We start from the raw sequence: 16,886 nt of genomic DNA, 5'->3' as shown, positions 1-16,886 counted from the left end.
TTCCCACCTATGAGTGAGAACATGCAGTGTTTGGTTTTCTGTTCTTGTGATAATTTGCTTAGAATGATGGTTTCCAGCTGCATCCATGTCCCTACAAAGGACAGAAACTCATCCTTTTTTATGGTTGCAGAGTATTCCATGGTGTATATGTACCACATTTTCTTAATCCAGTCTGTCATTGATGGACATTTGCGTTGGTTCCAAGTCTTTGCTATTGTGAATAGTGCCACAATAAACATATGTGTGCATGTGTCTTTATAGCAGCATGATTTATAATCCTTTGGGTATATACCCAGTAATGTGCTGAGAACACTTAAAATCTATCTCTTGGCAATTTTCACAAATACAATACATTGTTATTAACTGCAGCCACCATGTTGTAGATAGATCTCTTGAACTTATTCCTCCTAACTGAAATTTCGTATCTTTTGACCAACATTTCCCCCACAATTCACTTCTACCCCAACCTCCTGGCAGCCAACATTCTACTCTGTGTTTCTATTGGGTCAATTGTTTTAGATTGGACATAGAAATATTATTCATATCACACAGTATTTGTCTTTCTGGGCCTAGCTTATTTCATTTAACATAATGTTCTCCAGGTTCACCCACATTGTCAAAATGACAGGATTTTCTTCTTTTTTTAAGGCTGAATAGTATTCCATTGTGCATATATACTATGTTTTGTTTATCTGTCTGTTGATGAACATCTAGGATGATTTCACATCTTGGCTCTTGTGACTAGTGCTGCAGTGAACATGAGAGTGTAGATATCTCTTCAACATACTGATTTCATTTCCTTTGGATATATACCCAGGAGTGAGATTGCTGGATCATATAGTAGTTCTATTTTTCAAATGTTTTAAAGAAATCTTTATACTGCTTTCTACAATGGCTGAATCAATTTACATTCCCACCTATAGTATCCAAGGGTTCCCTTTTCTCTACATCCATGCCAACACCCATCTTTTGTCTTTTTGATAATGGCAATTCTGTTAGGTGTAAGGTGATATCATAGTACTGAATGCCTTTTCCTGATGATTAATGATGTTGAGTATTTTAAAATATGCTTGTTGGCCATTTGTATGTCTTCTTTTGAGAAAAAATCTATTCAGATCCTTTGTTCATTTTTCAGTCAGATTGTTTTCTTGCTATTGAGTTGTTTGAGTTTCTTGTATATTTTGGATATTAACCCCTTATCAGATGTGTGATTTGCACATTTTTTTTTCCATTCCGTAGGTTGTCTCTTCACTCTGTTGATTGTTTCCTTCGCCTTGCAGAAGCTTTTTCTATTTTTGCTTTTGTTGCCTGTACTTTGGGGTCATATTCCAAAAATTGCCCAGACTAATTGAAGATGGTCAGTATGTTTTCTTCTAGTAGTTTTATAGTTTCAGGTCTGACATTTAAGTCTCTAATCCATTTTAAGTTGATTTTTGTGTATAGTGTGAGATACAGGTCTGATTTCATTCTTCCACATATGGAAGTTTTTCCAAACACTACTGTCCTTTTCTCAGCAACTTTGTCAGGAAATTAATTGACCTTAAATTTGTGGAGTAATGTCTGGGCTGTCTTCTGTTTAATTGGTCTATGTGTTTGTTTTTAGACTGGTACCATGGTGTTTTGATTACTATAGCTTTTCAGTAGATTTTGAAATCAGGTTGTATGATGCCTTTAGCTTTTGTCCTTTTTGTTCTAGATTACTTTGGCTATTTGGGGTATTTTGTGGTTCCATTTTAATTTTAGGGTTTTTTTTCTATTTCTGTGAAAAATGTTATTAGAATTTTCATGGAGATTGCATTAAATCTGTAGATAGTGTTGGGTAGTATGGACATTTAACAATATTAATTCTTTCAATTCATGAACACAGGATATATTTCCATTACTTTGTGTTTTCTTCAATTTTTTCATCAATGTTTTATAGTTTTCAGTGTCTTTCACTTTCTTGATTAAATTTACTCCTAAATATTGGGGGTTTTTGGTAGCTATTATAAATGGGATTGTTTCCTTAATTTCTTTTTTGAATGGTTTGTTATTAGTGTATAGAAATGCTATTGATGTTTATATGTTGATTTTTTTATCCTGCAACTTTACTGAATTTATTGATTAGTTCTAACAGTTCTTTGGTGGATGCATTATATATTAATTTAAGCACCACATTGCTTTTTGAAAAAGATATACAGGAATCAGAATGGCCACTTGTCAGTATCTCCATGAAATTTTCTTGCCAAAATACCATTTTTGTTTCTTTAAAAGAAAAAGACTTTTTTGTGCAAAAGGAAGATTTTCTGACAGTGAGCAATTGTTATATATTGCCCTTGGTTCCAAAACAACGTTTTGGAATATCCTTCTCTTGCCACCTTTAAAACTAGACTGAATTCTCATCTTGCTTCCTAGAGGAGCATTTCTTCTAAAAATTTTAAACTTGTTTCGTTGGCTCTACATACATTTTGACAATGGCAGTTTAGTGTGGTAGAATAGATAATCTGATGCTTACTGGGTGTGTGACCTCAAGAATATTGCTTTGCCTCCTCGAAACTGTTTACTCCTTTATGAAATGGTAATAAAATACTCCTCACTCCTGAAGGAGCCCTTGTGGGGGATTAAATGAGATAATGTGTATAAAAGTGGATAGATCCAAATTACTTACTTTCCATCTTTTTGAAACACTTTAACTTTCAGTCAAACAAATCACTATACTCTATCTAAACAACAGCAGGAAGCTGCTTTGCTGAAGATCGTGAGAGGCTGATGCATTTACCAGTGATATACCCAGGAACAATTTGGCAGATGTAGCCATTAAGATAAATGGCTATGAGAGCAGACTGGCGGTGACATCTGTTAGTACATTAATTATTAGAGGTGATCTGGCCATCATCTGGATAACTGGCTGGCTTAGTATCCCCTGCCTCCCTTACTATGCCATGTGCATCTTTTCTGAAGCTGCAGACCCAAGGAAAGAGAATGACTTTCCCAGGTAGAAGAGTCCTTCTCAGTCATAGGTCCATTCTTCATTAGAACCTCCAACTCAGCTCTACCTGTAAAAGCAGCTAAGATATTTTGGTACATATTCTGGTTTTGCCCATTTGAAAGATCTCTGCAGAAAGCCAGATTAGACAGAGAAGAAGGTCATTGATAAGTATCTAAGCTACAAAAGTAGCAGAAACACACAGCAGAAGAGAAAGCAATAGCATACTCAGACCTAAGAGCACTAACTCATAATTCATGCACTGAAAACAAGAGAACACTTATTTCCTGCAGAGGACAATTTTAAAAAGATATTGCATTTCTATAGTTGGAAAATTTGGTTAGGAAGATTGGCTTCATTCCAATTGTTACCAAAATAGCATCTTTGAGAATTCTAAGGGAACAGAAACTTTGTGATTTTTACTTGTATCAGTTAGAGTATTAGGCAAAGACGATGCCTTCATATTTTGTTCTAGACAGCCTTGAACATAACCTTGCGTACAATTCAGGATACAAAACTTGTTTTTATTATAAGAGGAAACAATACAAGGAGTCTGGAGAGAAATCCCATGTGCAAAATAATGGGAATTTACTTTATTAAGTAAGTTTATAAAATTATATGTATAATTTTATATATATAATTATATAAAATATATATAATTATAAAATATATATAATTGTCTCTCTATATAGACAGTTTGAAATAATGATACATACCATTGAATACTAAAGAAAAAAAGACACATAGTGAAAGCTATAGATATGCCCTACAAGCTAATATGCTTAAGAAAGCCTTTGTGGTGGGTGGATCACTTGAAGTCAGGAGTTCAAGACCAGCCTGGCCAAAATGGTGAAACCCCATCTCTACTACACAAGAATTGGCTGGGTGTGGTGGCAGGCACCTGTGATCCCAGCTACTCAGGAGGCTGAGGCAGGAGAATCGCTTGAATCCAGGAGGCAGAGGTTGCAGAGATTGCACCATTGCACTCCAGCTTGGGTGACAAGAGCAAAACTCCATCTCAAAAAAAAAAAAAAAAAACAGAAAGAAAGAAAGCCTTTATGATACTTGGGCAGCCTGTAAATCTTGGGTAGGATTGAAATACAGTTAGTCCTCTACTTACAATAACCAACAACAAATTTTTGACTTTATTTTGGTGCCACAGCAATATACATTCAGTAGAAAATGCATTTCAAGTACCCATACAACCATTCTGTTTTTCACTTTTAGCACAGTACTTAATAAATTATATGAAATATTCAACACTTTATTAGAAAACATGCTTTGTGTTGGATGATTTTGCCCAACTGTAGCCCAGCATAGGTGTTCTGAGCACATTTAAGGTAGATGTGGGGAAGCTGGGATATTTGGTAAGCGAGGTGTATTAAATGCATTTTCTACTTATAATATTTTCAACTTACGATGGGTTTATTGGCATATAACCCCATTGTAAGTTGAGGAGCATCTGTAACCAATTCTTTTATCCACTGGAGGCTGAGCATTGGCCAACATTTAATCCCAGATTGGTTTCGCTCTGACACCCAGCCTGTTTCTAGACAGTCTCCCCATTTCCATCAACCCGTGCTTATAGAAGGGAAAACCATTGTCCTAAGCCATGTGTTCTTGAGAGGAAAAGTTTAAGTCAACTGTAGGAAAGAAAAGAAGTGAATAGTAAGTACTGGTTCATTTTCCTACCCAACTTTTACGGGTAGTGACTCCGCCAATAAATATGCCCCTTTTGCTGATAGATGCCAAGCGTTTCAAACTGAGCTAATCAGAATATACTGCATTTCTCGGCAGATTTCACACATTGTTTTGCCAATCACACAGCTAGGTTTAGGATGCAGAGACAGAGAACTGGTTCCTCATCTTTCTTTCACTCTTGAGAGCTACAGATCCCTGCCCAATCCTGCCTCGCTCCCCACCACCACAGTACTAAGCTCAGTTCTGGTCATTGGTTTCCTGTCCTCGTCCTCCATCTGACCACTGGGACAGTCCTTCAAGTAGGCTGCAGTCTGCTTTGCCACTCAGTGTCTCCTGACAAATCTTTGCCACCCTCTTTGTTCTTTAGACAACATTATACCTGTTGTTTCCAGAGAAGCATCTCTGATCTACTGCCCTACTCAAGGGTTGGGGGCAGCATTAATCACAACTCTGAGCTAGGTAGGTTGGGCACAGTGGCTCATGCCTGGAATCCCAGCACTTTTGGGAGCTGAGGCAGGAGGACTGCTTGAGCTCAGGAGTTTGAGACTAGCCTGGGCAACTTAGTGAGAGATCCCATTTCTATGAAAAAGAAAAAAAAAAGAAAAACTCTGAGCTAGGGGTCTATGGGCTGAACTGCACTATTTTCCAATATGGAGGTCTGGAGTTCTAGAAAAACTAGAAAACTCTATAAGAAGTATAGAGGTAAAATTGGGTACTAATATTTTTAAAATCATTTTTAATCTACTAATGCCTAATCTTAGCATTTCCAACTGTTAAAATTATCAGGTATTTCAAACAGCAAGACGACTGAACCTGTTTCATTCCCATAGTAAGTAGCATTTTGGCAAACCCTCTTCACTATACTATCCTGCCTAAAAAGACAGCCTTCCAAGGAGGGTAGAAAGTGCTCTTGGGGTTGGGTGTGGTGGCTCACGCCTGTAATCCCAACACTTTGGAAGGCCGAGGCAGGTGGATCACCTGAGATCAGGAGTTCGAGACCTGCCTTGCCAACATGGCAAAACTTCGTCTCTACTAAAAATACAAAAAATTAGCTGGGTGTGGTGGTGGACACCTGTAATCTCAGCTACTCGGGAGGTTGAAGCAGGAGAATCACTTGAACCTGGGAGGTGGAGGTTGCAGTGAGCCAAGATCTTGCCACTTCACTCCACCCTGGGTGACAGAGTGAGACTCCATCTCAAAACAAAGTGCTCTTGGATAAACATTGTTTTGTAATAATACTGTTTCTTTTTATGAAACAGTATAATCTGATGATCAAGTGATCAGTAACATCTTCAAGGAAACTGGCAGATATATATAAAAAGATAATGACTCATTAAGTAATTTATCACATATAATAGTTTGAAATTCCAAAAGTACCTGAAAGGTATATAATTCAATTGTTTGTTCATTAATGCATTTGTTTATTCAGCCATTATTTGGATACCTACTATGTGCCAGACATTGTAGATGACACTGAAAAGTGATGAGCAGGATAAATGTACCGGCCTCCATGGAGTTTATAGAATATGAAGGAGAAAGATGATAAGATAACAATTATTTCAAAATGTGGTATTTATAGATATATAACTACTATAAGGAAGATTTTATTATTGCTGCATATCTTTTCAAGCCCATACAAAAGCATTTTAAAATAGTCTTAACAGCAGTTCCTGAGGATACAGTATCACTGTCAACTACCAGAACAACCCAAAATTGAGTCTGGTAGACTGACACATTTAATAAACAGATGTACCAGTTTTTCATGTTATCCTCTCCCTAGCAGGCATACTGATGTATATTCACTGTTTCCAAGCTTTCCAAAGTCATGACATCCCTGTTGCTCTGAGAGCAGTGTGACCAAGTCACATAACACTGTGGATCCCAGCTCAGAGGTACACAGTAGTGGCTCACTTGTGGGTTCCTCTTGCCTCCCTGTCCTCATGAGAGCAGCAACTGAAGAGCTAAGCCAGGTTGGGGGGACCCCTGATTGCCAGTCCCCTTACTGGCCCATCTGAGGCAACAGTTTCTACATCAGTGAGAGAAAGAAACTTAGGGAATATCCCAAAGCTCACAAATTGCCTTTTCCCAATGAAAAAGGAAAAGGTGCTTTCACAGTGCTTTATCTGGAAAAGCCTTTGTGTGCTTAATGATGTTTTCATGTGCTTATGATATCTCCTTGACTCCTTGGATTTTACATGGAATTAAAGCTCAACCATAACCCCCCATACACATTTCTATGATCTTCCAGCTCTGTCATGACAGTGCAGTCAATCGCTATGGAAAAGTTTTTGTCTTGTCTTTTCATGTTAGTGTGAGAAATCATTGTGTTGAATTAGAAACACTGAAACATTGTGATTATAGGAAGAAGAGTTTGGTTTGAATACTCTTTTTTATTAACATAAGGAGGTCAAAATTACATATACCAGATGTGTTTAGCTCCCTAAACCAAATGTGTCAAACTGAAGCTTTCTAGAACAGAGTTTCTCCAAGTATTATGATGTTATATCCTCCTCACTTTGGCTGTAGGAAGCTAAGATTTTTTCCCTTACTTCCCAGGACTCAGGTTAGCATTCCAAAAAGAACACCTGCAAAAACAAACAGAAAAAACAAAAAACAAAGCAAACAAACAAAAAACTCATCTCTTTGAATCTAAACAAACGTTCTGGTCTTTTATTTTTTCATGAATCTTATGTTTAAATGAAAGGTTTTTTCTAATAGCTTTCCAGTGTGATAACCACACATCCAAAGAGAGCTAGAGACTTTTGTAAGCTTAAAAAAAATTTTAAAAAAAGAACTTTCCAAGGAGTATGATTAATACTACACCCCTAAGCAAGAAATTAGGTACCCTTGTATCTGACACATAGAAATGGGAAATAGGAATCTATAGGCAGTGCTCTTTTTTTGTGAAAGACACTGTATTGCTTCAGCTGTTTTTGTTTTAAAGTAGGGAGTGGTATCACTGTTTATTCTAATTGGAAAATACGTGAATGCTCTACAGGTCAAAATCCCAGGATAATATGAGACATTCTGTAGGGTTTCTCTCTTCCTTCTTTCCACCTCTCTCAGACTTTCTGGGAAACTTTTGCATATTCCTATCTAAACTCCAAAAACTGATATAGAGTTTAGCATCCATCAATTTTTCTTGGCCCTGTTTCTTCAATATTCTTATTTTCCCCCTGCATTCTAGATGTTTAATCTACTTGTTAAATTAAGTAGCACAGAAATAGGACTGTCCGTAAAATAATCTGAAGGCCAAATCCATCAATGTGTCCTACATTACGGGCAATTAAGAAAATGGTAAGACTTAAAAACACTTAAAAAAGACTTGGGGCAGGTGGTTCATTTGGACTCTGATACTTCTCTAATTGTTGCAATGTAGAGTAAGAAGTAATCCTCTCAATTGTCCTTGGAACCTCCTTATAGTAAGTAGTCCAAACCTTGTCCAACAGTCTAAATGTTGTATCATTCTGTCTTCATGAAATTGTTGACATAAGGTACTTTTTCCTTCTCTTCAGTCTGAGTATATTTTCTCAACCTTGTACTCTTAAGAACCATTAAGGACTTGTCTCACATACTCACATACCCCCTTAAAAAAAAAAAAAAAAAAGAAGTTGTAATTTCCATTAAGCACCAGTTTTATGTAAAAGTAAATAAATTGTTTTTAAGTAAATAATTGTTTTTATAACATAAATTTGTGTTTTTCAGTTTTATTCTTAAACCATCAACATTTGAGTTACCTAGTTCTCTAGGCATGGGCCCAGAAATTTGCATTTTAGCCAGCATCTAGTTGGTAACTTTGCACACTCAAATATGTGAATCGCTAAATTGACAAGAAGCCCAGTATGTGTCTCTGAATTGGCAGTGTTACTTAATTCTTCAACTCTTCTTTTTTCTTAACCAAAACCAGTATATTTTCTGCAGTATATAATTTTCTTAGAACAAATTGTCTATTTCTGAATCTACATTTTAAAATCCACATAATTTTATCTATTATACCAAAGACGTTGGAAATAAAGGACAGAAAAGGAATACCAGCTTGGATTAAGATGATAGTGAAATCATAAATTGAGATATTGCTCTCCCTTGTTCTGTGGCAACAGAACTGAGAAGATAATGATAGTGAAAGCTCATGCAAGGACCATTCACTGGTGAAATGGTAGGATCAGTGATACTGCCATTGCCATTTCTCCCCCGATGCAGTCCCTTACACAGCCTAAAACCATCAACACTACCATATACTCTTGTTCAAAGCTGCAAGGGACCAGAAAGCACCGCACTGTCACGTTACTTCTTTTACTTTCCTGTTGACTCCTGCAGATTCGTAACTCGGGCTCCAGTGACAGTACAGTCCAGTTCATCTTCTATCAACCCATCATCCACCGATGGAGGGAGACGGATTTCTTTCCTTGTTCGGCGACCTGTGGAGGAGGTAATGGTGTTCACTTAGTCTAGAAACTGTTAGCTTCTGTGAGGAAATACGTGGGTATTATAAGAGTAGAGTTACTTCAGCGTGGAAGAAATTTTATACTGTGGTGGACCAGATCCTTTCTTAGCAGAGTGGAATCTCGAGGCCCTCCTGTAAGGCAGATACCTCCGCCAAGATGCCAAAGACATTTTCTGCCTGTAAAGGAGTCCCACTCGAGGAAACAGTATTTTTTTTTTTTTTTTTTTTTTTTTTTTTTTTTTTTTTGAGACGGAGTCTCGCTCTGTCGCCCAGGCTGGAGTGCAGTGGCCAGATCTCAGCTCACTGCAAGCTCCGCCTCTCGGGTTCACGCCATTCTCCTGCCTCAGCCTCCCGAGTAGCTGGGACTACAGGCGCCCACCACCTCGCCCAGCTAATTTTTTGTATTTTTGGTAGAGACGGGGTTTCACCATGTTAGCCAGGATGGTCTCGATCTGCTGACCTCGTGATCCGTCTGCCTCGGCCTCCCAAAGTGCTGGGATTACAGGCGTGAGCCACCGCACCCAACCAAGGAAACAATCTTTACTTCTCACCTTGATTTTGTAGAAGGTCACAGCTAGAAATATTCTGATTTGGCAGCAGTTTGGTCCTGAAACAGGCAGGTCCATTCACTTACATGTAAACTACTCATGTAATTGAAGTAAAGTCATCTATTCAACTATCAATTAAAGAGTGTTTATCAGGCTTACTTAATTAGAGAAAATAGTTTGCTACCGGGAAAAAAAAAAAAAAAAAAAAAAAAAAAAAAAACCTCTGCATTTTAGACTTAGGCTCAGTTATTTTTCAACTCTACCCCATCATCCATGCAGTAAAAGAAATGCCATTTGCTTTATTTATTCATTAAAATGCATCTCTCCTGAAAAGTCACAAAATAAACTCCCGTCTCTCTCCATCATATTTGTAACACGAACACATTTTGTGTTACTAGAAGAGGCGTTTGTGTTACCACAGAAGGTTATTTTTCCTTATTTTCTGCTCATCATAATTATAGTGTTTACATAATAATTGCATTGAATTATTTCCCAATAATTTATTTAGACATTTCCCTACAGCAAATCATTTAGTTCCTTTAACTTTTATGCTTTGATAAGGCAATGAATAACTTAATACCTAAGTATTTTTCTCCTTTCAAATTATTTTCTTGGTGTAAATACTCAGGACTGAGATTATTAGATCAAGGAATTTCAGAATTTTTATGGCTATTGGCACACATTATCAAATTCTTTCCAGAAGGATAACAATCAGTGTGTGAATATTTTAGATTCATTGCCAACTGAGTCAGTATTTGTGGATTATCGTTTTTCTAAGTTTTTCTAATGTAATGGATATAAAATTGTATGTCTGTTCCTTTGAAAATCAGCACATCAAATAAATTCTAGGTCTAGTTTCATAGAAACCAGTTAATTGGCTGACTTTAGCTAATCCACAGAAGTATCACTAGATTAATTTGACAAGATATAAAAGGATAGTACCTCAAAATGGAGATAAATGATTACCTATAAATTTTTGGATAACATTGTATGATGTAATTCATCGTTACCTATGTTTTTCCATGTACACAATGTGAACAAACCACTGAAAAATGTGGTTCTATGGAGCAAAGTTGGATTTTAGCTTGAAAGAAGTCAGTAGAAGTGCCATGAAGTACTTTTACTCAGTTGATAAAAAAAGGTCAATTCAGCATGTTAAGCATTTCGATAGAATGAGTGTTTGTACTTGTTCCATCTGTCAGGAATAGAAAATCATTTAGCTGGCCAGGCGCAGTGGATCATGCCTGTAATCCCAGCACTTTGGGAAGCCAAGGCAGAAGGATGGCTTGAGGCCATGAGTTCAAGACCAGCCTGGCCAACATGGTGAAATCCCGTCTCTACTAAAAATACAAAAATTAGCTGGTGTGGTGGTGTGAGCCTGTAATCCCAGCTACTTGGGAGGTTGAGGCATGAGAATCACTTGAAACCAGGAGGCAGAGGTTGTAGTGAGCCAAGATCATGCCACTGCACTCTAGCCTGGATGACAGAGCAAGACTCTATCTCAAAAATAAAAAAGAAAATTGCTTTGTTTTAAAGAAGAAAATTGCTTTGTTTAAAAATGAACTGTCAATTACTTTGATGTTCCATGGGACTACATTATTTTGATATATTTACTAATGACTAGCATAGGAAATAGTTTCAAGGAAAGAATCTAAGGTTTTTTTTTCTTTTGTAAAAATGAAAACCATGCTTTGTGAGAAATAGCACTTCAATTATATGCACACATACAGCTGCTATTAGAGTATGATGTCAGCAACCTTGATAATAGTTCACTACATAATAAAAACATTATTCACATATATCTTACTTCTTTGGGCCTCATTTTCCTCACATCGAAATGAAGAAGTAGAACTATCAGTGGTTTTCAGATGTTTCTGGGTATCAAAACTTGCTTCAAAGGAAACCTTAATTATGAAGCCAGGATAAAAGGAAGACTGTTCTGAGTGAAGGTGTGAGGGATGTGGAGACCAGCCGTCCTTCCACTTTATTTTGAAATTTACTGAAGTTTCCAGCTTGAAAATTACTGAAGAAATGATCTCTAAGTTGTCTTCTCTGTTTCTGGTTCCAGATTCAACTGGTTGGTTATTTTGCTTAGTGTAAAAATTGCTACTCCAAATACCATATGAAACTTTAGAAAACATTATTTTCTGATGATTTTAGTCAGTTCCTTCATTTTTGCTCTAACCCTTCATTTTATCCATGCTATAATAGCTTCAAAGCAACAGGTTTAGGCTGACAAATTTTGATTTTGAAAAATAATCATCTCAGATTAATAACTTTGTTGTTCCTGTATTTTACTATGTGATAAATTCTGTCCCTGTGTAGAAATTATCTGGAAAATTATAAAATGATTAGCCTGTTATAAAATTAGATGCTTTTTGAGTACAATGTGATTGAAAAGTAAAAGTACATTTACTTACTTAAAATGTCATTTTGCTACTTGATTTTTTTATAAAACAAATATTAGATGGAAAAAGTGTTCTTATCCATTGCTTTCATTACTTTTCATGCTTTTCATCTTTATAGTCAAATTTTAAAAGGCCTTTTTTTAGGGTCTTTAATGAACAATTAATTTTTGTGGGTGGTCTGAGAACACAGCCTTAAGCCAGGAAATCTGGCTCATAAACCTCCTTCTGATTTCCTAAAATCTTTTGCAAGTCCCTTAATGATTTAAATCTTGCTTCCTAATATATATTTAGCAACAACAGCGCTCAACCCACCTGCTAGGGATAATATATTTGGCAGATTAATTAGGGTAAGAATGATATAAACAGCCTAATTTTTAAAAATTCTCTATGTACATTTATTTTTCACCCCAAGAATCTAAGTCTTGATTACCACCCTACCAGAAATCCACAGGACGATAAAAAGGCAGGTAGGAAAGATAAAACATATGAAGAGAATTAACTATTAGTCAACAATACTTTTTTTTAAGAGAGGCTTCTTCAAACAATGACAATTTGTGGGTGGAGGCTAAGAAATATTCACTAGAGATTTTTTAAAGAGAATGACAGAAGATTTTGAATATAACAAAAATGGAACAGTAACAGGGAGGTATTTTTATTAATTCTGCAGGGAAACAGGATTTGTGATGTCCACTGTTGGAATCTCAGTGGTCCATTTACTCAACCCACTCAGGTTGAATTTAAGCAAAAGTAATGTTCCCAGGCAGCTGGTGGGACCTGATCCTGTGCTGGCCCCTCATGTGAAAGGGGAGCAATGTGGGATTTATTTTGTTTATTTATTTGGGAATTTATTCTCCCTAGTGCCCCAGTTACTAAGGAGGCAATTTAGCATTCTTGTATAAGATGGTTGGTAAATACTGATGATCTTTTTTGGATATAGAATTCTGCATTATATTTTTAGATCATATAAAAGAAATAACAAGAACAGTTCTTACCACAGTCTTATTATCTGGCTGGGCCCTTAAGTAGTTCAAGCCTAATTATATAATGTAATTATTAAGATTTGAGTGGATTACTTGAGAAAAGCACAGTACTTGAGGTCTGCAAAAATTAATGAGCCTTCCAATTATGTGTCTTTTTTTCCTGGAAATGACTAAGGCATTGGGGAATAATTTCCATTGATATGAGCTGGCCAAAATGCATAAAGAAATATATTGCATTGGCATGTACATTTAAACTTGCCTGGATGGTTTGATACTACAGGTTATCAGCTGACATCGGCTGAGTGCTATGATCTGAGGAGCAACCGCGTGGTTGCTGACCAATACTGTCACTATTATCCAGAGAACATCAAACCCAAACCCAAGCTTCAGGAGTGCAACTTGGATCCTTGTCCAGCCAGGTCAGTCAAATTTGCTAGTTCATTTGTCATAAATATAACTCAAGTTCCAAATAGGTTTCTTAAATTAAAATGAAATATTTTCATTGAAAATAAAATGAAATGAAACATAAATAGCGTTGCTGTCCAGTGTCCATTACTAATCATGTATTAGTACCCATGCTTCCTGCTCTTGCTGCTATGCGAGGCCATCTCAGAGTCTACAGACTTTCCTTTTATAAAGCAGCAGGTGACATGCTCTTCAGAGTCATTTTCTCTTCTGATTTCCTTTCCTTCTGGTTCCTTGTTTCCTTCCTTAAGAAGGTCCAGGCCAATGGACCATTCAACGTTCTTAACCCATGTGATGACACAATGTTCTCAGGATTTTTTCCATTTTATCTCTGTTCCCGATCAGGGACATGATCAGAGCAGACCATATTTCAGGGCTACAGCTGATTCCTTCTAGTCTGTCCACACTGATTATATAGAGTCAAAACCAGCCTTGGAACAGTTCTGCTGCCTTTGAACATACTCAGTCTTTGCTAAAGGGAAAACAGAACTTATTCCCAGTAGTCAGATTCTTAAAAGGTCTTTTAAATTAGAAGCTTTAAGCAGGCACTTGACACTTTCACACATGATTATTTGCTTTTTGGAATCCACAGTTAGCCCTCAGATTATTTGCAGGGTCAAGAATCTGCCTGATGAATGAAATATCTCAGGTGATGAGTAGTCATGGAAGTGCAGGTCAAGAATCTTTTCATGGGTGTAACATTTGCCTTTGCAGTGACGACACTTGCTGGTGATTCTCTTTAGTATAGCGTCGCTTACTCATCCTCAGCTTATGAGAGAGAATATAAGAAAAGCCTTCCCCTACAATAGCAATCAGGAATACCAAAAAACAAAGATTCATTTTCAAACTCCTTGGATTTTTGAGAAACATCCCAGTGTTATTTTTTAAAATCATAGTATACTAATGATGTATGCACAAAAAGAAAGCTTCAACTCGTTAAAATATGACTTGGGCAATGTTGATGCAAGTCATTCTATTTTGAGGTTACAAGCAATGCAATTTTAGTTTTTGTTTTCTGCTGTTAATTTCTTAAGGTGTATGTTCCTGTACTCTTCTATCTTTACATTTATGAATGCTAAGTTCTGCATGTGATATGAAATTGCTGTTATTAATTAATTCACAGGAACCATATTCCCTACCTCATAAAAGTGAACTCAGAATAACAGGTTTTCATTAAAGGAACAAAAAGAATAGATATTTTATAACTGTAAAATTTAAGTGAAGTTTAATTTAGCATCATATTACATCAGAAAATTATATATTAAAAATTGGATACAATATAAAAACTGAATAAGGTGTTGAAATTGTGCTTGGATTTCTTTATTTTGGAAATCTTAAGGGTTTGAAATTTTTTAGCCAAGATAGTTATAACCCATGCAATTTGATTTCATTTTAAAATTATTCTACTTATACATTTTTTATGTATAACTGTAATAGGAAGAAGACCAGTGTGTGAAAGGCACAGTTATCCTAATTCAGACAGGTCGAGTCAGCCCTAGAGAGACCTTGAAAGTCTTTTACACATTTCCATGAAAATTTGTACGTATATTTCTAGGAGAAATGACAGTTTCACTTCCCACAACTTCATAAAGCTTTTTTCCACTAGGAAAAAAAAAAAAAGTCAATTAAGAGATGGCCATGGAAGAGAGTTATGTGAAATAAAAGCATTTTGTTAACAATTTGAAAGAAATGTTTATAATAATGTTTACTCAATCTTTCTCGCCTCTGATTTTTACCCACTCTTGTCTGTTGGAGAAACTTTTTGGCCTATTTCTTATTACCCAAAGCAAAAGGCCATTCTACAATGAAAGAAGTCTGCCTGTGCAATTTCTACCTTTTCTATGTCCTGTGTTATTTTAAAACATTTAATACAGCACATGAATAAGTGTTGGGACAGGTGGCTATTTAAAAAAGAAAGACACAAAGAAAGATAAGTGAGAAAAGGAAAAAGAAAAAATAGGCAAATGTCCGGAAGCTGCTTTTTTTGTTGAAAAAGTAATTAGACAAAGCTGAGAAAATGAAGACTTAGCAGTAAAAAGGTCTAAGGGACAGCTGCTTCAGAAAATATAAGTATGCTACTCTGAGGTTAAGATACTTCAGAAATTGCCGTGAAATTCATTGAACTCTTTTGCATACCTGTAATCAAAGCAACACTTCTGAATTCTAAGAGAAAATGCAAAGTGATGGTCTAAGCAAAGTAGATAGAAGAGACTCCATAAAACAGATCTGCTCTTCCATCAGCCATTGCAGAATCAAACCCTCAGGAAACTGTTTTTTCACTCAGATTTAATGGTCTAATAGTAAAATCAAGAGCGAACAATGACATTCCACCAACACTTTTGTGTCCAAATTTAGAAATTCCCAAAAGGGAAAACCAATATTCTTGGTATAAAATCACATATTTTTAATTTCAAAAGAAATTTATTATATCTAGCCACTGAGATATTTATTCATTTTTCCTGAATCACACTAGGATTTTTATCTATTATAGTATTTAAAAGTAGAATCACTTGTAGTAAGAAAAGAGAAGGAAAAAGTTTTTAAATTTTAAAAAATTGAAAAGCAAAGTCCCAGTTAGATAGCCAACTTTATTCCATATCAAGGCTTGCAAGTGTCATTGACAGCAAAAACCACATCAAACAATTAAGTCTACAACCTTATATTTATTATTTTACCCTTCTGGGCTTCCATTTTCTCACCCACAAAATGGGAAGAGAGGGTCATTTGTTGTCAAATTAGTGGTTTTCAAACTGTGCCCACAGAGCCTGTTGTTCCACAGTTTTTTAAATTAAATTTTGTTTTATATATTTTAAAGTTTTTTAAAATAATAATTCACAAAAAAATATATTCAAATATGTTAAACTAATTTTAACTGATTCACACTAAGTTAAATTATAAAAATTATAACAATTTTAAGTGTTGTACTACCAAAGTAAATGCTTTTGCCCTCATGATTGAGTTCCTTGGTTATGTCTAGTTGAAAAAATAACTACCCTAAGATTGCAAGGTAAGCTGTAAAAACAGTTTTCATTACCAAACACTCTCTGTGATAATAAGAATTTTCTTATTACTACATATCTAAAACCAAAACAAAGAAGAAATAAACTACACATGGCCACCGGTAGCCACAATCCCTGATACCTGCTTTTTGTGTTTACCAAAATAGCTTCCCTATTCTCATTATTTTGCTTTATGATAGGTAAACAATTTGTTTTCTTATTCTTGACTTGTATTCTAGTTGAAAATGCTATGTTATTAATAGTTATATGTATTAAGAGCATTTTCTCTTAGTCTGTCATTTATCTTTTCATTTTCTTCTTTTTAAAAGTAAAAGTTGTAAATTTTGTTTTGATAAGTAAAAGTTTTAAATTTAAA

General features: G+C 35.7%; 1 protein-coding gene across 6 annotated transcripts in view; it reads left to right on the top strand.

The window, feature by feature from the left end:
* ADAMTSL1 (ADAMTS like 1) overlaps positions 1 to 16,886 on the top strand; it is a 979,893-nt gene that overhangs the window by 731,871 nt on the left and 231,136 nt on the right. For 5 of the 6 annotated variants that reach the window (XM_045373291.3, XM_005581665.5, XM_074017425.1 and 2 more), the window contains 2 exons: positions 8,984 to 9,095; positions 13,327 to 13,465. In XM_045373291.3, the coding sequence (XP_045229226.2) occupies positions 8,984 to 9,095; positions 13,327 to 13,465 (251 nt within the window). Of the gene's footprint in view, positions 1 to 8,983; positions 9,096 to 13,326; positions 13,466 to 16,886 lie in introns of those variants that run through there. The other variant, XM_074017426.1, reaches the window with a different exon arrangement.

Source organism: Macaca fascicularis, chromosome 15 (genome assembly GCF_037993035.2).
Source record: "Macaca fascicularis isolate 582-1 chromosome 15, T2T-MFA8v1.1".
NCBI lineage: Eukaryota > Metazoa > Chordata > Mammalia > Primates > Cercopithecidae > Macaca > Macaca fascicularis.
The sequence above is the reverse complement of the archived record's forward strand: the minus strand, read 5'-3'. Positions and strand labels throughout refer to the sequence as shown.